The 23,968-nt window shown below is 51.8% G+C and overlaps 4 protein-coding genes across 6 annotated transcripts; 2 read left to right on the plus strand and 2 right to left on the minus strand.

The window, feature by feature from the left end:
• Positions 1-2,904: 2,904 nt before the first annotated feature.
• LTB4R2 (leukotriene B4 receptor 2) lies at positions 2,905-3,981 on the minus strand. The gene has a single exon (XM_029953037.1). It carries the CDS (start codon positions 3,979-3,981, stop codon positions 2,905-2,907), a length of 1,077 nt encoding a protein of 358 aa, XP_029808897.1.
• Positions 3,982-6,910: 2,929 nt separating this feature from the next.
• Positions 6,911-9,722, plus strand: CIDEB (cell death inducing DFFA like effector b). Its single transcript, XM_029952083.1, has 5 exons — positions 6,911-7,100; positions 7,395-7,539; positions 8,387-8,536; positions 8,788-8,978; positions 9,147-9,722. Exons 1-5 carry the CDS (start codon positions 7,060-7,062, stop codon positions 9,283-9,285), a joined length of 666 nt encoding a protein of 221 aa, XP_029807943.1. The 5' UTR covers positions 6,911-7,059; the 3' UTR covers positions 9,286-9,722.
• Positions 8,178-15,444, minus strand: NOP9 (NOP9 nucleolar protein). The gene is made up of 10 exons (XM_029952082.1): positions 15,103-15,444; positions 14,424-14,891; positions 13,526-13,636; positions 13,145-13,286; positions 12,836-13,028; positions 11,548-11,688; positions 11,041-11,166; positions 10,649-10,885; positions 10,329-10,434; positions 8,178-9,973 (listed from the first exon to the last, which is right to left on the minus strand). Exons 1-10 carry the CDS (start codon positions 15,335-15,337, stop codon positions 9,816-9,818), a joined length of 1,917 nt encoding a protein of 638 aa, XP_029807942.1. The 5' UTR covers positions 15,338-15,444; the 3' UTR covers positions 8,178-9,815.
• A 47-nt stretch (positions 15,445-15,491) lies between these two features.
• Positions 15,492-21,356, plus strand: DHRS1 (dehydrogenase/reductase 1). 3 transcript variants are annotated; one of them, XM_029951301.1, is made up of 9 exons: positions 15,493-15,750; positions 16,172-16,345; positions 17,454-17,597; positions 17,759-17,838; positions 19,174-19,306; positions 19,620-19,766; positions 20,301-20,370; positions 20,693-20,773; positions 20,961-21,356. In XM_029951301.1, the coding sequence occupies exons 2-9, from the start codon at positions 16,196-16,198 to the stop codon at positions 21,095-21,097; spliced, it is 942 nt and encodes a 313-aa protein (XP_029807161.1). In that variant the 5' UTR covers positions 15,493-15,750; positions 16,172-16,195; the 3' UTR covers positions 21,098-21,356. The 3 variants fall into 3 exon arrangements, with proteins under 3 accessions (XP_029807163.1, XP_029807161.1, XP_029807162.1); XM_029951302.1 differs by having other exon boundaries at positions 16,194-16,345; XM_029951303.1 differs by lacking the exon at positions 19,620-19,766 and having other exon boundaries at positions 15,492-15,750.
• The last annotated feature ends 2,612 nt before the right edge of the window (positions 21,357-23,968 follow it).

Below are 23,968 nucleotides of genomic sequence, written 5' to 3' on the forward strand. Positions count from 1 at the left end.
TGGGTCATACAGGAGAAGGAGGGAAGGAAGCTGGAGAAGGGAAACGGCTCAGATTGAGAGGCCAGAATTTTGAGTATCTTTATATGTTGTGTAAGTAATGTAGATTTTTAGATTAATAGGAAGTGTAGGTTAGAGATGTGGCTGGGGGCGGGTGCCTGGGTGGCTCAGTTGGTTAAGCAACCAACTTCGGCTCAGGTCATGATCTCGCGGTTAGTGGGTTCGGGCACCCCATTGGGCTCTATGCTGACAGGTAGCTCAGAGCTCAGAGCCTGAAGCATGCTTCAGATTCTGTATCTCCCTCTCTTTCTGACCTTCCCCTGCTCACACTCTCTCTGTCTCTCAAAAATAAATTTTTAAAAAACTTAAAAAAAAAGAGAGATGTGGCTAGGTTATGGGTTTGGGTTTAGGTAACATCGGGATTTGAGGTCAGCACTCTATCCTTGGCTTGGGTTCAAGCCATGAGGAATGAGTTGGGGGGTTGGCTTTTCCATCCCTTCCCTCATTTATTTTTTATTTTTTTTAAACTTTTTCTAAATTTTTTTATTTATTTTTGATACAGGAGAGACAGAGCATGAGAGGGGGAGGGTCAGAGAGAGAATGAGACACAGAACTGGAAGCAGGCTCCAGGCTCTGAGCTGGCCGTCAGCACAGAGCCTGACATTGGGGCTTGAACCCACGAACGTGAGATCTGACCTGAGCCGAAGTCGGAGGCTTAACCGACTGAGCCACCCAGGCGCCCCCCCCCCCACCCCGCTCCCTCATTTAAACAGGTTGGTTCAATTCTCGGCAGAAGCCAAAGTCCAAAGGATCTCCTTTGTATCACACAGAATGCCAATTTCTCCCCCCTTCCCCAACCATTTCCCTTGTGCTTGGCCGTGTGGCTACCCTGCCATATGAATTTGGATTTAAGATCTGGGCGCTGGGCAGGGAGGTCAGCACCACCTTTTTCCTACCTTCTCATAGTTGACTGTCCAGTCCCACTTCAGACACAGAGGAAGTGGAGGCCGAGCATGGGGAGAGGAAGGAGGGACAGTGATGCCTTATGCTTGCTCTGCCTGGAGGGGAAGCCAGATATGTGCAAGGAGGAACAGCCCCCCAAATGGTCACTCTTCTTTCCTGGAAGGAGGGCAATCTCTCCCTTTGACCCCTCCTGCAGGGACTAAGATTTGAAAAGTCTTTCCTTCAGTCTGACCATGAGCCTTCCTGCTTCCCTTCCAAGTGTGTCACTTCCCAGGAACGATGCAGCATGTAGTAGTGGTCACTGAGACCACTCTGCTTTGAGAAAAGCCAGTGCATAGCTGACCCAGTAGCTGTGAGACAGAGGATGTGATGCAAAGAAATAGGCTGAAACCACAGCAGGAAGGCAGAGTTGAGGAAGGGCTTTCTGACCACAGAGGTTGTGAGACAGGGACTGTGGAAGAGAGGAAGTTAGGGAGCTTCTACTCTGACACATGAGAAGAGGAAGAAGCTCCCACTGTTGGTGATGGACGGAGGATGCAAGTTCTGGCTCAGAGCTCGGGAGCCAACCAGAGGCCCCTCCTGACAGAAACTGGGTTGTCTTCGCCTTCTCTCCCAAACTACTCCCCACTTCCATGTCTCTCAACAGCCTTTCTTCCTCCACCCCAGACTAGATACTCTAAGCACATTTCCTGCCCCCCCAAATCCAGAGCTCCGTCCGGTCCCAGTTTGGGTGGCCCTGGCGTGACTCTGAGGACTTAATTTCCTTTGCTCTTTCTTGGCCCCCTGTCTGAGTGATGTGAACAGTCACTAAAGCAGAACCTGGGATGTCAGTTTGGGTGAGCGCTCTCAGGTCACCAGCCATCTAAGTTTGCCAGGGATTGAGGACTGGGACAAGAAACTTCCGGTGCTGAAACTGGGAAAGTCTTGGGCAAATGGGGATGAGTTAGTCACCCCAGTGACCACATGTGTGTGCACGCGGACATTCTCTAAAATGAACCCCATCCTACATCCCCAAACTCAAAAGTGTCAGGATTCAGAACAGTTTGGGGACCTAGAGATAGAGAAATTCCAAAAGATGGGGGCCAAGAACTCTGGGGGGCAGTGAGCAACAGCTAGAGTCTTGGGAAGAATCAAGACTTGGCAGAGAGAAAAAGGAGACAAAGGAGAGATGCCACCTCGCTGAGAATTTCCCATCCTCCAGCCGTCCACACATTCCCCTCACCTCAAACCCCAAATAGTCCCTGGGTGAGCTTGTGCCTGCTCCTGGGCTCTTTTTTGTCAGGTGACCTTTAGGGGGGAAGAGTTGGAATCAGAGAGGAAGACAGGGCTCCAGCCTCTCTCTCCCACTGTGTCAACATTAAGACAGGAAAACTTTCCTTCCTAACCCCACAGACTCTCTCCCCTTCCAGAGCCGGTTTTTTCTCCACTCAGCTCTTTCAGACCCCAGAAAATGGCTCCCATCCCATTCTTTCATTCAAGCACCCGTACCTTTCCTTTCTCTTTCTCCGTTTCCAGAGGAAACCAGGCCACGCGGACTGGGGAGGACAAGTCAAGATGCCACTGAAGGCTGGCAGTGCCCAGCCTTGGACTGACCCAGCAGAGAACCAGATGGCTTCAGTGCAACTCAGGCATAATGAACTACCAATGGGGGCATGCTTAAGCCATCACGTAATGCTCCCCACCCTCAGGGTATTTCACAGTAGCTATTGGCAACAAGTAAGCAGCTCTGGCATGTGGGCTCATGCCAAACTGCAAGCACACAATATTCAGTAACATAGACCACCACCACTTGCAATCCCTTAGTTTGGAGGAAACTGAGCCTTCCCAGAAAGATCCAAACTGTGGCCAGAGAAGGATTCAAATGCTCCAGGTGTTCCCTGAGTTCTGGGGGAGGGACGATGGAAGGGGATAGGGAAGAGCAGGCCAGGTTGGTAGGGTTTGGTGTCAAGGTTCCCATCCCTGACTGTCCTTCTCCACTCCGCCCCCAGGGTCTCCATCGCCCTGGCCTTGCCCCACCACTTTGAGCCGAGGGGTAGTTCGGAGCTCCATGGTGCCCTCCCTAGAGCGGCCACCACCTCCAGCCTCTCCAGAGCCCTCAAAGAGTCTTGTAAGGAAGCGGGGACCTGCCCGGGGCAGCAGATCCCCGGCGGTGAAGACATAGAGCACCGGGTTGACGCTGGAGCTGAAGAAGGCCAAAGCTGTAGTTCCAGCTCTAGCTGCCTGGCCCGCCCCGCCCAGCCTGGCCAAGGCCCCTTCCGGCGGGGCCAGCGCGGCGACCACCTGCACAATGTTGACCACGTGGTAGGGGGCCCAGAGGAAGCCGAAGGCGAGCACTATGGCGCTCACCAGCCGGCCCACCCGCGTCCGATGCCGCCCGGCGCCCCAGCGGGCGCCTCGCAGCCGCGTCAGGGTCAAGCCGTAGCAGCCGAGCACCAGCCCGAAAGGAAGCACGAAGGCGGTCAGAGTCTCCAGGCTCAGGTGGGCCGCGGCGTGGGCCGGCGACGGGTGGCACAGTTGGCACACGCGGCCTCCCCACAAGTGGCGGTAGACGGCGGCCGGGGCGGCGAGCAGCAGAGCGGCCACCCAGACGGCCAGCAGCAGGCGGCGGGCCAGGGCCGGACTGCGCAGCCGGGGCGCCAGGAAAGGGCGGGTGACGGCAAGGCAGCGCTGCAGGCTGAGCAGGCTGGTGAGCAGGACGCTGGCGTACATGCTGAGTGCGCACACGTAGTACACCGCCTTGCAGCCCACCTGGCCCAGCGGCCACGCCTGCCTCACCAGGAAGGTCACGAAGAGCGGTGTGAGCAGCAGCACCGCGCCGTCGGCCAGCGCCAAGTGCAGCGCCAGCGTGGCCGCCAGCGGTCGCCCTCTTGCGGGCCGCCAGCCCGCTAAGCTCCACACTACAAAGCCATTGCCCGGCAGTCCCAGCAGCGCCGCCAGCAGCAGGAAGGCCGTGCCGGTGACCCGCGAGGCCTTCCAGCTCAGCAGGGTCTCGTTCCCCGGGGGCCGGTAACAGGCCAGCATTCTTCTGCGCCTACCGGGAGATGGAAAGGGCCACAGAAGGCATTTAGGGGGTGGGCCAAAAGCCTGGGGTAGGTACCCCGCATGCCAGGTGAGAAGGGACCGCATCTCCCACTTTCCTCTCTTCTGTCTAGGAGCTTTGACTTATCCTGACCTACCCTAGCCCCTGCTCAAACACTACTTCTTGGAACCCAAGTCCCCTGCTGTCAATTAGCTGACCTCCCCAATCCTGACTCCCATGCTGTCTCTACCTCCACCTCCACCCCTGTAGCTGGGCCTCTCGGTTGTCCAGCCCCATTCCTTATACCTTAGGGCAAAATGAGTGGTGGGAAGTAAAGGTGCATGGGCAGATCTACTTACCCAGCTGGGAGCTAGTAGGATCGAGGCCCACGAGGGGACTGGAGAAGCTGAAAGGCACAGCAGCGGTGAGTAAGGTGCCTACTCCTGTCCTCTGCCAGTTAGGTTTGCAGTGTGAGACTAGGAATGGGGAGGGACGAGGTGGAGTTTTTCTCCAGCCTTACATGGGGCCCCTCCCGAACTCTTCCCTTTCCCATCACTAACAGGTACAGGCATGTGAGGGCTGCTTCCCTAGGAAACAGGATTATCTGCAGGTATACAGATAAGGTTCCCTGAGCATGCAGGTGAGTAGGGACACTGCCAAATCCTGGGCCCTGCATCTGCACTCATCCCTCCCGCAGTTTAGGCTCCAGTTATTGGGACAACTGCCACGACCATTACGCCATTACGTGCTAAGGCTTCCCTGGCCTACACTCAACAGAGAAGGTGACCCGAACTATTTGTTCCCCCAGCTGCTCTATCTTGACCTATATCCAAACTTCTGATCCTGCTGGGCCCCCTTTTTCTTCAGCCTCCTACCTACTCCTCTTGATGCGGTTTTGGGGTGGTGGGGGTGATGTCCGGAGCCAACGGCCAAGAAGGAATTCTTGAAGACATCTTTGGTGCGTAAAAGTGACTTTATTAAAGCACAGGGACAGAACCCATGGGCAGGAAGAGCAGTTTATAAGTGTGAGGGGGTGGTTATATATTGTGGAGTTGGGGGAGGTAAAGTCAAGAGGAAACTTCTTGAAGGGATTTCCATATGCTGAAGAGGAGTTACAGATTATGGGGGCCTAGCTATTGTCAAGCTAAGGCTGTGTTGCCCTCTAACAAAGTATTAGCATTAAGACACTTGGGAGTTCCTGGAGATTAGGCTATTGATGAAATTGCTCTTTTCTTGTAATTTACTGAGATATTTGTAACTGATGGAGACTCAGGTGCTGTGATCTCTATCTGTCTAACCATTGTTTTCTATCCTTTCCTTTGTTCTTGGGCAGCTAGGAGTACCTGAGGAATATCACGCATATCCCCTCTGGGGGCAGGAGAGTTGTTAGCTTGTGCTTTGCCTTCAGCTTGCCTTATGCTCCCACATCACTCTCTCTTCCCTTTTGCCCTGCCCCATTCGGTCCACTCCCAGAGCTCTCAAAGGGCTACCAATGACAGCTTTCAGCCACAGTGCAGAGTTCTAGGGGATGCATGGAGGTACCAGGGGCTTCTCAGCACTTTGAGGAACCATACACACAACCACAAAGAGACCATAATACCGAGCTACAAGATAAGAAGGTAAGAATGTGTGCATTGGTAGAGACATACCAAAAAGAAGTGTTTTCTGGGTGAGGAGATCAGGCAAAGCCTGGAAATGCAGAAATTTGAGGGGGGCCTAGTAAACTGATAAAGTTGAGCTAAGGGGAAAGACCCCTGCCCAGTTAACAACTAGAACTGTGTACTCCTTGGGACCTGGGACACCAGTGTTGTCTCAGTTTGGGTTACTTTCAAAGCACAGCCTGAATTAGGAGCATGAGTACAGATAATCCTGCATCTGCAAAGTCAGCTCAGGAAGCAGGAGTGAGGGAGCAGGGGAGGAGAGGGAAAAAGAGGGCCAATAAGAGTATGTTATTGAGTCTCTTCAGTAGGGATTAGGAACCTCTCAAAATTACACAGAATACCTTCCAGAAAGAAGACTGGGGCATTGGTGCCCAGCCTTCCCCACTGTTTGAGGGCTGTCCTGGAGGCATTCCACACTTGCAGCCTAAACTCGTTAGGAGTCTGAGTGGGCTGCCACAGCTTCAAACACCTAGGCAGGAAAGTAGAGATTTACACTCACGTGAGGGGTTCAGTCTGAGTGAGACTGTGAGCTTCCATACAGCTGTCCACAGCTATAGCTGAAATTAGAAATGGGACTCAGGGCACCCAAAGCTAGTCTTGATGCCATCCAAGGACAGCCCCCTCCCCCTTCACATCTTCTTCATGCCCATTCAGGGGCCAAAAGACAAAGACGAGAGAGAAAGTGACTAATCCAATGTGGCTGAAGTGAGCAGTTCTGGAGAATGAAGCCATTTTGAGAAATGCTGAGCCAGCCCCTCCCCTAGACTGAGGAAGAAGCAGAAAAGTGGAAGGCCAGGGTCCCAGACAGGATCCTGGTGATCCTGGATCCAGGGAGCAGGACCCATCCTCTTCTCACACGCCACCCTGGCATACTGCCTCACCGTTTCATCCAAGCCCTGCCCATGATTCTACCCTCAGCCTGGCCTCCCCTTTCCTAAGGCTGCAGTTCATGGCTTCCACGGTAGGTGGCAGCAAGTACGGTACAGATCATGTATAATGCCGCTTCTCCAGGGTTCGGAGCCAGAAATTCTCTCCATAGAATGAAAAACACCAGAGATCACATTCCATCCTCTTACATAGTTCCCATTTATCCTCAGCACACACTGCCATCACACACACACACACACACACACACACACACACACACACACTTCATGACTTTTGCCGGTAATTGTGGACCTCATTCCCACCTCCAGTATCCCATCTAGGCCCCTCCTCCTCTCCCTCCCCTTGGACCTTGCCCTTCTTACTGGCCAAGCAGGGGGGACCAGAGTCCAGGTTGACTCATCTCCCACCTCACTGGAGCGGAGATCCCAGCTCTGTAGCTGAAAACACCACCATTTCAGCTCCAGCACAGCAGAGAACCACACAGCCCAGAACTCACTGGGAGAGGCAACTCTCCAGCTCCTTCCCTCCACCATGGAGTACCTCTCAGCCCTGAACCCCAGCGGCCTGCTCAGGTGATTTCTAACCCTCCTCTCTACCCTCCAACTCTGAGGATAGTGCATGGCAACAAAATTCCATTCAGCTCCCAGGAGACTCAAATACTCACATACCCCTTCTCCTCCCTGCCCCCACTTTCCACAATGGGCTTGTCAAGCTATGGAACCACCACTCACCACCCCCACTCCATGGTCTCTCCCTAGGTTACTCTGATCTGCAAACCTAGATCCCTCCCTAACTCCCCAGGCACTCATCATCCCCACTGCATTCACCAAACTCCTCACTTCTTGACCTTTCTTCCCCACCACCAGGTCAGTATCCAGTATGAGCTCTGAGTTTGGCAGGAAAGTCTGGACTTCATCTCCACCGCCCCAGCGACCTTTCCGGGTCTGTGATCACAAGCGAACCACCCGGAAAGGTCTGACAGCTGCCACCCGCCAGGAACTGCTAGACAAGGTAAGTGAGCCAAATCCCTAAGTTCCTACTGCAGGGGCTAGAGAAGAGTGAGAACTTGGAATGAGTGAGCAGAAAGGCTGAGGTTAGTTACATGGCTGCTCCTTCCCTCTAAGGACTAAAGCTGGGTGGGGGTGTGGTGGAGTTCATCCCAATGACCAATGCTGTATTTAGGTTATTTCTTTTCCAGGGGGTAGGAGGAGGAATTGATAGGGAGGGTTGAAAAAATGACATTCAGAAGTCAGTATGGAAGGGGGATTCCTATGACAAGTCAGGTTCAAGTCCAGATTCTACCACTTGCTAGTGTCAAACTGTAAGAAGTTGTTCAACCTATCAAAACTTTAGTTTCTTGATCTACAAAAAGGGAATGATGATACACCCTTCTCCTAGGGTTGTTGAAAGGAATCAAAGAGGACTTGTATATAAAGTCTACATAGATACCTGGTACTAGTGAAGACTCAAAAAGGCTAAGGGTCATTGTTACTGAAAACAGTTCTCTGAGAGTGGGGGACAGTGAGGTAAGACACTGGAGAGAAGACAGAAGGATGGACCTCAAGAGAACCTAGCTAGCTTTTCAATTCCACACCAGTAGGATTGGCTCAGAGGGTAACAGGGGAAGAGGACAACAACAGAGGAGCAAATAGGTTAAAAAAGTCAGCCTTTATTTAGTGAGGGTCCCCTGGCAACTGAGCACCAGGAGCTGGAGCCATTTGAAGAATGGCAGTTTCTCAGGAAGTAGAGTTGGGGTGTCAACCAACATCCAGAGTTAACTGGTGGATGTAGGGCAGCTGGAGAGGGAGGGGCATGGATAAGCTCTGCCCCTTCCCTCCTGCTTCCTGTGGCCGGACAGGCACTGGAGGCCCTGCTGCTGAATGGGATGCTAACACTGGTGCTGGAAGAGGATGGGACCGCCGTGGAGAGTGAGGACTTCTTCCAGCTTCTGGAGGATGACACGTGCCTGATGGTGTTGGAGCGCGGGCAGAGCTGGACCCCCAGCAGGGTGAGAGGCCCATAGTGGGGCTGCTGTAGGCCACCAGTCCTTTATATCTCTCCCAACTCCTCTAGCCTAGCCATGATCTTGGGGCCAGAGGCACTGGGAGAGGTGAGGAGTTGCCAAGGACACCATACAGGGGGCAAACAGTCCAAGCAAGGGTGGGCCTGACCCAGTGCTGGTGGGGGACTGTGTGACCCAGTGCACACTGTGGGTGTCAGTGTGTGAGGGTGCATTGCACTGATGAGGGTTCCCTACAGAGTGGGATGCTGTCATATGGCCTGGGCCGGGAGAAGCCCAAGCACAGCAAGGACATTGCCCGTATCACCTTCGATGTATACAAGCAAAACCCTCGAGACCTCTTTGGCAGCCTCAATATCAAAGCCACATTCTACGGGCTCTACTCCATGAGTTGCGACTTTCAAGGACTCGGCCCAAAGAAAGTACTCAGGTCAGAGACCAACATGCCATATTTCCCCATCCCCCTCCAGTTGCAGCACCCCAAATTCCTTCTCCAGTACTCACCTACCCATAATCTCTCCCTTGGGGAAAACCCCCTCTTATAGCCTTCTCCCACGTTCCCCCACCCATCCGACTTCATCTTGTCTCTGCCCTTCAGGGAGCTCCTCCGTTGGATCTCTGCACTACTGCAAGGGCTGGGCCATATGTTACTGGGAATTTCGTCCAGCCTCCGCCATTTAATAGAAGGGGCCGAGCAATTGCATTGGCAGCGGCAGGGTCGCCTCCATCCCTACTGAGAAGGGGCTCCAAGCTGCTTTCTGCCCTTAGACTCATTCCAAGAGACACTGTGAGGACTGTGGCAGCATCAGCTTTGGAGATCTGAAGACAGTGCAGGTTAGATAACCCACCTGATTTCCCCAATGCCTTCTGACCCCGTTGTGACAGGCCCCATCAGCATAATGCCTTACACCCCTAGCCTATACCCTTTCCTGAAGAATGCTGTCCCTTCCTAGCCATCTTTCCAGCATCCCACTTACCCAGAAAGGCCACAAGTATCTTGACACCCTCCCCTGATCTACATCTAGATTCCTTGCAACTCCCCGTCCCTAAGGTTCCCAGTGCACTGAATTCAGCCCTCTCTGACTTCACCTTAAGGTCTCTATTTCTTTATATCCTTTCCCCTAAAACAACAAAAACATTTCCAATAAAAATATAAAAATGTTTGTTTATAAGACTTTTGATTCCAACTTAAACTAAGAAGGGGATAGGACAGAGACACTCTTTACCCCTCCTCATCCACACCCAGTCAGTTCCAGGTCCAAACGCCTCAGTCTTCAAGTATTGAGTTCAAAGCCCTTCTCCGCTTGGCCACTGCCCCCTGCTGCTGTTCCCAAGCCTCTCGGCGCTTGAGGAAAGTAGTCAAGGCCACGTTTCGAGCCACATGGTGGCCAAATGGGTCTCTTATCAGCTCCTGGTTCCGCTCTCCTGCAAAGGGAATCACTCATGTTCAGTATCATCATGCAGTCGCCCCCACCCACCCACCCCCGTGCTCAAAGGGACACTCTCTGGGTGAAGGTCCCTCCATTTTCCCTGGGCCTTGGGTTGGCCTCAGGGATAATTAATATCTCAGTCTCCAAGGAACGGAAGCTGGGAGAGGGTGGGAGCACAGGGCTGTATAATGAGCAGAGCAGAAGGGGAGGAGGGCAGACTGCCTAGAACCCATGGCCAATACCACCCTTTAGAACTGAAGTCTCTGCTGAATTTAAGTCTCCCCGCTAGCCACTCAGCCACCTGGAGGGAGGGAAGTTCGGAAAGGTCAGAGTGAGGTGCTGGTACTCACCCAGCTCAGCAGCAATTTCCTTCCGGGCCCCCAAGGCTGCTCCACTCCAGATGGCATCTAGCACTCGACTGCCATGGCGACTACAGGCCAGAGCCACGTATTGTCCCTGCAGTGAAACAAGCAGGGTAGGTCCCTCTAGGGCATCCCACAAAAGTGCACTGGGGAGGGCAATGGGGAAGTGAAGTTTCAGAAGTTTACAGGCTGAGTCAAAAGTGTCTGGGAACTATATATCCTCTCTTTGACTCTGGAGGACAGTCTCAGGCCGAGCTTATGTTCTCTTAAATGGATGTTGGTGGGGGAATCAGAGCAGAAACCAGAACCTTTAGGGTCTTCAGCACACGGCGGCGCTGCTTGCGCATCACGGAGGGGCTGGTGAGGACGGCATCAAGCACGTGGGAGCCAGCAGGGCTCTGGGCGAGAGTCAGAAGTTGTGGTCCCGTCAAGGCGCCCAGACTTCGAAGTATGATACCAGGGCTAGAGAAGTGCAGCAGATGCTGGAGCAGTAGAGACCCAAGGACTGTCACTTCCCCTAGGGCCTTGGCCATGGCCATTTCCACCTGGTAGGTCGGAGATGGGGATTTAGGAGGCAGCCACCAAAGTGCCACCCCTGCCTGGATGAAGCCAGAGATCTCCCCACCCTCACCACATGGGTGAAGGACTTTTTAAGCCCTGGCCCTCAATTAGAACTGACTTGGCCCCTCTCCTACCTCACCTGGTGCTCTGTGGGCACTGCCCCTTCCTCCTCCACCAGTCCATAGTACACCTCATAAGCCGTCAAAGTGGCAAACAGAGGCACACAGGCCGCTTGCCGGGAAGAGGGCTCCGCACAGTGGAATGCCTAGAGGAGAAGACAGGACAGGATGAATTGGAGAACTACCTCATCCCTAACCCCGACTCTCTAGACAGACAGCAATGAAGAGATGTGAGAACATAAGCTGCATAAGGGCAGGATCTCATCTGCCTTGCTGTATTCCCAGCCTCTGTACACATAACAGGGGTTGAATAAACACTTATCCCTTAGATAAACTGCTTAGTTCTGGGAGACAATTTTCATTCCAGGGCTGTGAAATGGGTTTGGCCTCATTTCTCCCTTGATCTGTGAACTCCCTAGGCATTAGACCTCTTAAGTCCAGAGATACAACCACTGAAGATCAGAGAAGTCCTAACAGGTGGAATTTGAACTGAGGCCATAAACGGGTTATGGGTAATACCTACTCACCTCCAACAACAGCTGCAGGACCCTGGCTTGGTGGGCCCCAACTCTGCGGCAGGCCCCCACCAGGGCAATGACCACCCCTGGGTGACCTTGAGCCAGCACAGCTTCCAGGGCAGGGCTGAGCTCCTCAAACACGGGGGACAGCTGAGGGGAGACACAGAATGAAGAATCTTTGGCATTCTGTAACAGTGGACTGAGTTATTCAGAGAAATCTTCCTGTGGAAAACAACTAGAGGTGCTAGATAAGCACTGCCAATGTCAGGATTTGGGTTTGGCCAGATAAAGTCCAAGACAAGGGGGCAGTCTTAGAGGAGCTGCCTCACATGAGGAAAGCAGGGATACATTAAATGGCCACACTCTCTGGGGCACCTGGGTGGCTCCGTCAGTTGGATGTCCAACTTTGGCTCAGGTCGTGATCTCACGGTTTGTGGGTTCAAGCCCTGCATCGGACTCTGTTGACAGCTCAGAGCCTGGAGCCTGCTTCGGATTCTGTGTCTCCCTCGCTCTCTGCCCCTCCCCCACTCGTGCTCTGTTTCTGTCTCAATAATAAAAATAAAACATTAAAAAAATGGCCACACTTTTTTAATGTATTTTATTTATTTCTGAGAGAGAGAGAGAGACAGTGTGAGCACGGAAGGGTCAGAGAGAGAGGGAGACACAGAATCCAAAGACAGGTTCCAGGCTCTGAGCTAGCTGTCAGCACAGAGCCTGACATGGGGCCTTGAACCCATGAACCACAAGATCATGACCTAAGCCAAAGCTGGACGCTCAACCGACTGAGCCACTCAGGTGCCCCAAATGGCCACACTCTCAATATGAGGAGGTACTAGAATTACATCTGCTCTTCAAGGGGTGCCTGGCTATCTCAGTCAGTAGAGCATGCGGCTCTTGATCCTGGGTTGTAAGTTCAAGCCCCAAGTCATGTGTAGAGATTACTTAAAAATAAAATCTTAAGGAAAAAAACACCAACAACCTACTCTTCTATCCCAACTCCCAAGTCTGTATTGCTACAGATATTTGACCAAAAATACGGGCCATGGAACCTGAAGCTGTCTATTTGGATTAAGCCAGTCACCTGCTGGCACTGGCACCTGAGAAGCCAAACTAAATCCTTTCTGAGAAGAAGGCACTTTGGTCACAAGCTCTGAATAACCCCCAGGAATAACTTCAGGGGAATGGCCAGCACACTGTAGGAGACGCAGAGGCAGGCACACAATACAATAAGGCCCAGTGAACAAAAACTAGCAGAAATAACAGCACAGAAACAGATCCAGCCCCACTTTCGACTCACCAGCTCAGGGGTAGTAACAGCATCCAGGAAACGCTGCAAAGGGAAGTTGGCAATAGGGTGTGCAGCCAGGGTCTGCAACTGCCCTTGGAAGTGATCCTCAAAGAGGCTCTTGAGCCTCAGGGGCTCCAACACCAGCAGCACCTGCTCCAGGAGTCTGGAGCTCGTCTGATCCCGCAGAAATAGCAGTAGGGGACTAGGGACAAGGAGAAGGTGATCAAGCAACCTTTACTTCATCTAAAATACCCACTTCACTCCATTCACTTCCTGCAGCCTCATCAGGCTTGGGGGACCCTGAGGCCCAGACCATACCTGCCGTCAGCTGAGGGATTGCGGCTACTCAGATAGCCAATCACAGCACTGCAGAGCTGAGCACAGAACTGGGGCAGCTTGCGATGTAAGATTTGTAAGGCCACTTGAAGGCAAAAGCTGGAGATCTTGTCAGTGATAAATACTGTGGGGGAGGGCAGAAATAATAAAAGCAGCTCTTCTGAAACCCAGACAACATATACAACCTCAAACCTCAAGCAGTAAAGTATCAGGGACTATGGATGCAAAGACTCTATACAGAGTCTTTGAAATACCAAACCAGATCAGATTTTAAAAGGAGTAAGACTGATCGAAGGGCCCCAGATGATGACAGACACCTCCGGAAAAGTAGGTCTTAGACCCTCCTCCTTTTGCCCGCCTTACCAGCAATGTCCTTCAGAAAGCAGGAGCTCAGGTCCTGAAGGCGATTCAAGAAGGTTTCAGGGACCTCAAAATCAGTTGGCCTACCTTCCCGAGCTGGGGCCCTTTGCACTTCTGAAAGAATGAGAACACGTGCGATGCTGGGATCATAAACTACCATCCAGGAAGGAGAATAATTCCATGGATGAGCAAGGACTCAGCTTGGAGATGCAGAACACATATGGATATCTCTTCTCATCTGGATGACAGGACCAAGACTACAATTCTGTTTTAGTTTTTCTAAGAAATTTCAAACAGTGCCTCAGAGGTCCGTAGAAGATAGGCCAAACTCTCAGTCAGGAATTCAGAATTCACGGTATTCCAAAATCAGGCCTCATCTAAACTCTCTAACCTTATTTCCCAGAGTTTTTAAAAATGTAGGTCACTCCCTATGAATGCAACATGAAATCACGTTAGTGGATCTTAACCAGCATTTTTTCAATGGAATAGAATAGAATAAAGTAAAACAGAGCAGGAAATAACAAAGTGGGTTGTATATATTAAGGATATGGTTTCTCAAAGTTCTGCTTGAGTCCAATATATGTATATGTACACATAAGCACGTTCAGTGACATTAAAACAAAAAAATTCTGTGGGTTATAGTTTAAAAAAAGTTTGACCTCCATTCCTCATGAATCACCTCTTACCCCTGGCCCATTCTATCAGCTGTCTCCCAAACACACCTATGCATCATCACAACTGGGCCTTTGTGTGTACTCATCTTTGGCCTGTTAAGCCTTGGCCTAATTTGTCTGCCAATTCTTCACCGTCATCAAGAATTACTCTTCTGCTTACTCTCTTCTACTGGACTTCCTAAACCCACCTCCCCTCTAGGTCCACTTCCCTCTCTTGTAACACTTACCAGGTGACTGAGAGCCTTGGTGCCTGGCTCTCTCAGACTCCAGAAGAGTCCCTCCCAATACCTGCAGCAGAGTTCTGACCACGAAGCTGCCATGTGTGTCTCCACAGTAGAAAAGAAAATCATCACACACCTCGGAGGCTAGTCCCAAAACCAGCTCCTCCAGGGTCTCCACGGGGCCATCCTTGCCATCCTCGCCATCCTCTTCCTCCTCCACATCCTCCTCCTCCTTCTCTGCAGGGCTCCCCAGCAATCGAGGCAGCTGCAGCAAAGCACTTTGCAATACATGCACCCCGCATCGATGACAGGCCACAAAGCGGAAGTTGGAGCGCAAAGTAGCCCAGACTCGACACAGCGGTTTCAGAGGACTGAATCCCAGCAGTTCCTGCATAATCTCACTGCCAGTCCTGTTTGTGGCCAAGGCTAGGGCCTGAGCCTCCACTTCCTTCAAAACATTGTGCACCATCAGTTCTGAACAGACAAGAAAAGATGTATTTTAGAGACTAAGAGGAGGATGGTTATGTTCCATCAGTTAACCAAATGAGGGAGGGGGGAGCAATGAAGAGGATCTGGGAGATATAGACTAAGTCCCTACGACCTAGACCCATGAAAATTCCCCTGCCTGTCCCAGAATTTATGCCCAACGAATCCCTCTCTAAGTCTCACCCTGCAGTCGCCCTACCTCGTTCTTCTCCGGTCTCAGGAGACTCTTTCAGGGCAGACAGCGCCTGACGGAAATACCCCAGAGCTTCGGTGCTGAGGTGAGGGTGCGCATCTAAGGCTGGCTCCGAGCTCCCATCGGGAGGCCGCCGGCGTCCCGGTGGGGGGCGCTCCGACCCCTTGGCCCCGCGACCCCTTTTGCCACCAGATGGAAACCGGCGCCCAGCCTTGTGGAAGGAGCGCGGACCCTGTCCCATGAGTGCTAAAGTTCGTGTCGGTCCGCGTAACCTTCTCCAGTCGCACAGGAACGTCACGCAGCTAGGAGCGTGCGGGGTGCGGACGGAGTTTAGGGAGGCCGGCGCCCTCAGCGCGCACCTTATACGTCACAGTCCCGCGACGGCCCCAGGCGGAATGGCAGTGGGTGTTCCCAGGTCGCCCCGCCTCCAGTCGCCAGTCCTTGCCCCGGAGCAGAATCCACCTGCATTTATAGTGCGCTCTGACACTCTCCATCACTCCCCTCGCTGATCCGGACTGGAACGCAGACTAGCACCCCGGCCTCACACTCGAATCCAGTGGCAGTCACCTCATACCGCCCCCTCAGCCAGAATCGAAGTTCTAGAGTCCAAGGACTTCGCCAGCTAGACGGCGGCGGGCTTGCAAGAGCGCACGGGTAAGGGGCGCGAACTCCCTCTACTTAGGATTCAGCGATCCCGGGCCTCGCTCTTACCCCCGACCTGGAAGCCGCGCCTCCGGGCTCAGCCCCACAAGGCCAGGCCAAAGGCCAGAGCTCCAGATAGCCCAGAATGCTGCGTGGACCCGCTGTGAGGGGCCTCAGCGCCCGAAGCCCCCCACTCGGTCAGCCCCTTTCAGAGAGTCCTTACGGGTGGGTAGCCCTGGACAGTCCACCGAGCCTCTTTCTTCACTCCTTGGCTTGCCAAAAAGCCCAAACAGTCCTGCACTGTTGCCCCGCTCTGAAACTTCTCTCTCCTCAAAGGATCCCAACTTTGGCTCCCGCTTCTATCGCTATCCGGGTCCCCCTTCCACATACACAAGATGCAGGTATCCCTCAGAGCAAGTCTTTGCTTCCACAGATTTTTCCCTTTTGCTTGTTAGCCATGGAAACTCCCATGACGGGCCAAGTGTGCGTGGTGACAGGTGCTTCCAGAGGCATTGGCCGCGGCATCGCCTTGCAACTCTGTCAGGCAGGTGCCACGGTTTACATCACTGGCCGCCATATGGACACGCTGCGGGCCACTGCTAAGGAGGTGGGTGCTCTCTGCCAAGTGGGGCAGAAATCACCTGAGGTAGCCCTTCCCCTTAACCTCGCCTTCCACTATCCCCTTACCTGAAATCGTTATCTTCTTCAATCAAATGTGAATATTTTTTCAAACTGGAACAAATGAAGCTCCCGTATGAAGTCAGATCAGGTCAAATGTTACCACTAAGAGAGTTTTATGAAAAACCCTTCTGTTTGAGACCTTCAGGGATTTTAGAATTGCAACTGAAAGGTCGTGGACCTGTGCTTTCCTTTATTTTAGGGAAGACTTTATTGAGCTGTACACTTTCACTTGGCTTTTTTTTTTTCAATTGGATTTCAGTTAAATAAATATTTGGTTTGCTAGGCACAGGGTGAAGCCCTGGGTTTACCAAGATTAATAAGATGTCACTTCTGCTTTGGAAAGATAGGACCCAGTGAGAAATCAGAGGCAGACACAGAATGTTCTGGGATCATGGGTGAGCAATTAGAGAGCAAGAAGGTAATAAGAGGTGGGAACCAGAGCATGGATCTGGAGAATAGGAGGATTGGTCTTAAATAAGGTATTTCTTTTTCCTTTGAAGTTAGAGGATCGGGACTCATTTATGGAGGGTGAGATAGAACAGAAAGTAGAAATAGTTCACGTCTGAGAGTTTGGTTTCTTACTAACTAGGCAGGAGCATTGGTGAAGTGAGGGTAAGAGGGCTGGGACTGAAGAGACGTTACCCGTGAGTGGTGAAGGGTGGGAGCTCAGAGCATGAGAGATATAAATGATCAAGGATGAGGAAAAAGAGAGATACGCCTTTCACCCCCTTCCCTTTTTGTCCCTTGCCTTTCACGAAGAGAGTATAATGCCTTGCACATGGTAGGCCTTTGTAAATGTAGATTTTAAGCTTGAGATCCCAATCTGTTTCCCTCTATAGAGAGGATCTAGCAGTCCTGAAACTCCTCAAATAGACACCAGAGGGTGGTATTGCTCACCATGTTCCCTCAGCCTGGCGGACTTTGATTCCTACTTTTGCCTTCTCAGTGCTCCCAAGCTGGGAGTTAAAGAGAGTTGCCTTGTGTCTCACACTCATGTGCATCTATAAGTTCATATCCCCTCTGTCTCTCTCCAGGCACAATCTCGAGGGGGCCAGTGTGTGCCTGTGGTATGCGATTCAAGCCAGGAGAGTGAAGTGCAAAGCCTGTTTGAGCAAGTGGATCGGGAACAGCAGGGGCGCCTGGATGTGCTGGTCAACAACGCCTATGCCGGGGTCCAGGTACCCTTTAAACTTTGACTCCAGCTCTATATCCGTAACCTCCCCCTTTGACCCTTGAGTCCTGAGTCCTTATCCCCATTCATTGTACCTTTCATTATCTAGCCCCTCATACCTGCCTGCCTTTAGATCACCCAAGTCACCACACTCCCTTTGCCTTCCAGGCAGTTATGAAGAACACTAACAAGGCATTCTGGGAAAGCCCTGCCTCCATCTGGGATGATATCAACAATGCTGGACTCAGGTGAGTGTTCCCTTTGTCCCATAGCAAGGGCCTGGGTTCCCCTCACTCAGCCAAGGGCCTAGACCATTCCTCATATGCCCTCCCCTTGTCCCCTGACCTCCCCATCTCCTTCTTCTCCTTTTTGTCCCGTTTGTCCCACACCTCTGGAAAATTTCTATCCAGGTGGATCTGTACCTGGGAACACTGACTTTTACCTTGTTTCTGTCAGAACTGACAGGCCTCTATCCAGCCTCACTCTGCACATCCAAGTGAATGATCGGAAAGAAGCTTCTCTCAATAATGCACACCACTTGTAGCTGATATTAATAAAAATGGTTAGAGAAAGAAATTCTTTTGTCTTAGGTCAAGAGAAGGTCAAAGAGAATGAGTGCCAGCCACGTTAGCCTCCACATCCTCACTCCAGATTCACAGGCGAGGGCACTCCCACGTCAGAGTTACACCTACATCTGCATGGGAGTGGGGTGAAACACAGCACGAGAGTTCACCTAGCATGAAGCGCCAGCTGTGTCTCTTTTTCATCGTGGAACAGTGGTGCCCTCAGAAACTGCACTCCATGAGGCTGTGATCAGCGCTGTGGGAGTAACTAAGAGAATATCTGAAAATCTGTGCCTACAGCATTTCAAGAACACCCACAGCTTCTAGTGGAAATACCAAGGAAGCAGGATTATAATCCAGCTGTGATTTCCAAGGCAGAAGAAAGATTATGAGGACAGAGAGGGATGGTCAGCCAAGAGGCAAGAAAAGAAAACCCAAAATGCTCATAATTGGCAATGCCCCCATGCTTAGCCCTCCAAAGAGAGGCCTTCCACTCCCTCATCTCTGTGGGTCAGAGTTTTGAGCCTATAAGACAGAGGCCCAGGCCTTGGTCCCCCCTGATGAATTTTCCAAGATGAAGGCCACTTTGTGAGCCTCTTGGAAGCCCACCAACACATCCTACCTTTCACACATTCACATACCCATGTACCATGCCTTTCTTCTACATTACCTTAGGTTGGGCGTTCCTTTTGACACTATGATTCTCTCTACCTGCTTTCACTTGGAGGGTCCTGTTTCCCATGCAAATGAAATGTTTTTCTTGTTACCTAGTATGTGTGTGCTGGGTGTTCCCTACATAGAAACGTAGAGAACTGAGTTTTTCCTTCGCACTCATCCACTGGTGGTTCCTTTTACCAGTGTTCTTCCCAGAAAGCGGCCTCTAGCCCTTGATTTCCCCCGTCTGGGGCTGCCCCTGTGTGGCCTTCTCTCTGCTGACCACGACCACTAGAGGGCAGAGGAAGCTGCCAGGCCAGCAGTGAACATCATTTATTCCTTCTCCTTCCTTGCCCCACCTTCTAGAGGTCACTACTTCTGCTCAGTATATGGAGCACGGCTCATGGTGCCAGCCGGCCGGGGACTCATCGTGGTCAGCTCCTCGGTTGGGGGACTGCAGTATCTCCTCAATGTCTCATATGGTGTTGGCAAAGCTGCGGTGAGGACCCAAGAGCATAGGGGTTAGGGAAGATCAGACAGTGACGGTACCTAAAGCTCAGGATGTACGATCCCCAATGGTCAGAGTAGTCAGGCCCACTGGCCCCCACCTCTCCCTCTGCCCCTCCATAAATAGTTCTTTGCCTGGGCCCCTCTTGGGTGCCCAGAGTAGGCTGCACACCAGGGGAGGTAGACAGCTGGCACAGGGCTCCTGGGAAGGGCCGGGGCATCCTTGGCAGAAACAAGGAAGGCAGGGGAGGAAGGTGATGCAGCCAGGTGCCCTGGCTCTCACCCTGTCTTCTGTCCTTCTACAGTGTGACAGGCTGGCTGCTGACTGTGCCCAGGAGCTACGGCGCCATGGGGTCAGCTATGTGTCTCTGTGGCCAGGGTTGGTGCAGACAGAACTGCTGAAGGAGATTTTATTGAAAAACAACAATGCTGATGATCCCATACTGAAGCAGGTTGGCAAGGGGAGGGCGAGGAAGGTGGGGAATGCAGAGGACTCAGCCTCTCCCTCCTCAGTGACAAGACGGTAACAAAGAGTAAATACCTAGCTGCCTACTGTGCCAGGAGCAGGGCTGAGCATTGTGCACACTTTATATCCTTTCATCCAGTAAGGAAGGTACAATCTCCATTTTACAGAGGGCAATTCCAAAACCTGGGAAGGTTAGAGACTTGCTCAAGGTCATGTATGCCATAAATGGAAAAGCTTCCTTCCCTGAAGCCCGTGCTGTTGACCCCTGCACTGAACTACCCTAGAAGGTCCAGATCCTTCCCAAGATCCTTCTACTTAGAAAAGGCAGTGGGTCCTGGTGCCAGGGTTCAAGATGTACCAGGATGTAGGAAAAAGTGGCTCCAGCACCTTTGAAGATTCTGAGCCCTGCAGGTGCAGTGATGAGGGCCTGTCTCTCCTGGAATGGAAGCTAAAAGTGGGAAAGAAACTCAGGCACTTCTCTTGGAAATTAACCCTTCACTTCTCTGCCCCTGTGTTTCAGCTCAAAGCTCGTTTCACCTCTGCAGAGACCATGGAAATGAGCGGCAAATGTGTGGTAGCTTTGGCAACAGGTACCAGGGGCAGGTGGTAACAAGAAAGGGCATGGAGAATCTGCAGGGTGGTGGTAGCCAGTTCTGGGTCCTGGCTCAGGAGGTGGTTGAGGTATATGCCCTTCTTTTCTTTGGCTTCTGGAGACCAAAGTGGGCCCAGGTTGAGGTTTGGGAGGCTCAGGAACTGGCTTGTAGGAAGTGTACCCAGAGCCAGAGGCCTAGGAACAGAAAGAAATAATTCTGGGCACCTAAGCCTGTTTCAGTGGTACCCTGTCCCATTGGGCCCAAACCTTGTCACACTGCATCACCAACCATGCCTTCTCAGCTGATTTTGTGCCCACAGACCCCAATATCCTGAGCCTGAGTGGGAAAGTGCTGCCATCTTGTGACCTTGCTGGACGCTATGGCCTTCAAGATGTAGACGGTAAGAACTCTGGCCCCGCAGCCAGCCTTGACCTCCCTTCCTCTGTTCCCTGCTCACTCCTCCTCCTCCCACACTTTCTCCCTGTTCCTTCCTCCCTCACATCCCACTCAGGCGCTTCAGCCTAGGTGGAGGTGTCTGAGGAGTGGGAAATGACAGTGTAACCTTCTTTTCCTCCTGTGGTCCACAGGCCGCCCCGTCCAAGACTATTTGTCTTGGAGCTCAGTTCTCTCTCATGTCTCCAACATGGGCTGGCTGGCCTCCTACTTGCCTGGCTTCCTCCGTGTGCCCAAGTGGATTATGACCCTCTACACTAGCAAATTCTAACCCTCCTGGCCTGACATCACAACTGTTCTCCCTTGGGCTAGGTGGTAGGGCCTAACTCCGTGAAACAAGACAGCCTCTTCTGCCTACTTTATATGCTTGATATGAAGAGAAGGCCTCCAGTGTATGTCCTGGGTGAGCCCTGGGGGCCCTTGGATCCCTCTCAATGCCTTAATTTTACTTGCCCCTACATTTTACTTCTTGCCATAGTATTGACAAACACTTTGCAGGCTAATAAAAGTCTCATTTCTCTTTGAATGAATTTTTGACTGCTGATTCTATTTGTGCTCAGCAGGTGTTAAGTGCTTGAGAGAAAGACTCCAAGACACGCAAGATATTTAGGTCCTCAAGGAGCTCCGTTGTCAAGACGAAGCCCCTTTCCTCCATATCTTTTCCTGCTCTTCCCTCTAGAGCTGCTCAGCTCAGGGACACCTGTCCTTCAGCTGCGAGGCCCATTTCCGTGCCTCAGCTGGGGAGCAGGTCCCTCCACATCCAGAAGCAGGCACACATATCTCTCTCGGTACTTTCCCACCCCCTCGTTCCACCATCTCTTTAGGGATGCCTGCTGCCTTCTAGCTGGGCCTGATCTCGGGACGGCAAGGGCAGATTCCTTGGTGTTTATGATTTCCTGGAATTTGGGAGGAAAGCACAAGCCAAGTCCAAGTGAGAGGCAGAAGCTGATGGCACCGACACACTCATCCTTCCTCTCCGGGTGGTACCACCTGAAGTGCTTCCTGCAGAATCACTGCAAGAGCCCTCTAGGGCTGCCTTGCCAGCTCTGGGGGCTGTCCCAGCCTGAGGCAAAGCAGCAGGGAGTGTGTTCCAAAGGGGAGCTCGGGACTATTCTGAAGGAGCCTTCCCAGCAGCAGCCTAGATGGCCATCGACATAATGGGACAGCTACTGTCAGTCTGGTCTTTCTAATCTTTGAAAATGGCAAAGGGAGAGCTGACGTTTCACAAAGCTGCCCATAGCATGTGCAGAAGCTGTGACCTTCCTGTGACTTTCTGGGACATCACTGCTTGCTGTTCCAGTTGTGTGCTAGGGTGACTCACTGGCTTGCAAAAGAGCTGACTATGTGCTTCTCTTCCAGCTCTGCAGTCAGTGGTGACTTCACATTTGTTGCTTGGATTTAGCCCCAGTGAGAGTGTATATGCCATAGAAACCAACAAATGCTACTAATCAGGGATTTTATTTATTTATTTTTATTTTTTTAGAGAGAGAGAGATGGCTTAGCACATGACTGGAACTAACCACACACCCCATCTATTATTTTTTTTAATGTTTATTTATTTTTGAGAGAAAATGTGAGCAGGAGAGATGCAGAGAGAGACGGGGACAGAGGATCCAAAGCGGGCTTCACGGTGACAGCAGTGGGCCCAATGTGGGGCTTGAACTCCTAAACCATGATATCACAACCCCAGCCAAAGTCAGTCACTCAACCGACTGAGCAACCCAGTCGCCCCACAAGCACCCCACTTAGATGACAGTGATCAGATATCCTCACCACCTTCTCACCCTCCTCCACTTACCATCCTAAGTTCCTATTATCTTCTAAGGTCGGTGAGGGGCAGAGGCATTGCCTACATGCTATAATAAGAATAAGGACCTCCAGATCTCGGGCAGCCTTCCACAGCCATCGTTAGATCAAATCCTGTGTGACGGCATGGTCTCCTAAAGGCTGCAAGGTATTATGGGAAGAATATGGGCTTCAGAGTCATGCAAATGTACATACAAATTTGACTCCATTACTCTGGGAATGAAATGAAATAAAACCTATAAAATGGCAGGCAATAGGTAACCATCAAGGTCATCAGTTCCTTCTCGCAACAAATTTTTAAGAACACACTCTGCACCAGTCACCATTCTTGGCTTTGGGAGTGCAGAACATAAGACAAACCAGGCCCTGGCCCACAGAGGACTTCCACTTCAGCCCTTGAAGACCTTAGAAGTCATCTAGACCTTCCACTGACTGGAGGAAGTGAGTGAACTGAGGCCCCAAGTGTCCACACTGTGTGGAGTTAGACCTCAGTCCTGGCATCCCCAGAAACCGGAGGGTACAGTGTTCTTTCCAGAACACCACCCTGCTTCCCTCCAACTAGTATCAGTTACTCATGGAAACCTAAGCAAAAGAGTACAGAGCTCTGAGGGAATGAAACATGGACAGTGAGTTTTGATAGGAGGTAGAAGAGACAAGATCTAAGAAACTAAATAGCAGAGAGTCTCAGGATGTCAGGGATGATCAATGTTCGTTCAAAAGAAGTTTATTAAATGCCCACCCTCTTCCCAGCACCATGCCAGGCACCAGGGAAGACTCGTTAAGTTTGTGAGAACCAAAAAAAAAAAAAAAAAAAAAAAAAAAGAAGTTAGTGAGAATAGCCCAGAACACCCTACAAATACAAGAAGCAACTAGATAACAGGAAGGAAGTAATATTGGCCAGAGACTTCCTTAAGCAAGGGCTGGACCAAGAGGTGGATTCCAGCTTTCAGGACAAGTCAGTGAGGAGGAGTTCCCATCGGCCCCTGAAGGCCCCTTGGGGTGATGTGAGTGAGAGTGTGGGGGTGGGGACTCAGGCAAGGGGAAAGAAAAGCCCACACGAGGACCCCACAGGAGCCCAAGCTCAATGGACAAATCAAGATGAGGTGGTTGGGCCCAGGCCAGCCCTTTTTCCTTCCTCATTCTGGCTCCTATGAACCCTATCCTACCAGAGGCCTTGACACTCTCTCTAAGACATTTCCTGAGGTCCCTCAGCTCCTTGGCCTCCCCATCCCTGGGCAGAAGCTCCACAGTAACCTCAGAAATTGCTTCATTGCAGCCTACCCTCATCCTGTCTGGTCTAGTCCTCACCCCCTTGGTTAGTCTACCCCTCTACAAA

The sequence above is a fragment of the Suricata suricatta genome, chromosome 9 (assembly GCF_006229205.1).
Source record: "Suricata suricatta isolate VVHF042 chromosome 9, meerkat_22Aug2017_6uvM2_HiC, whole genome shotgun sequence".
Lineage (NCBI taxonomy): Eukaryota > Metazoa > Chordata > Mammalia > Carnivora > Herpestidae > Suricata > Suricata suricatta.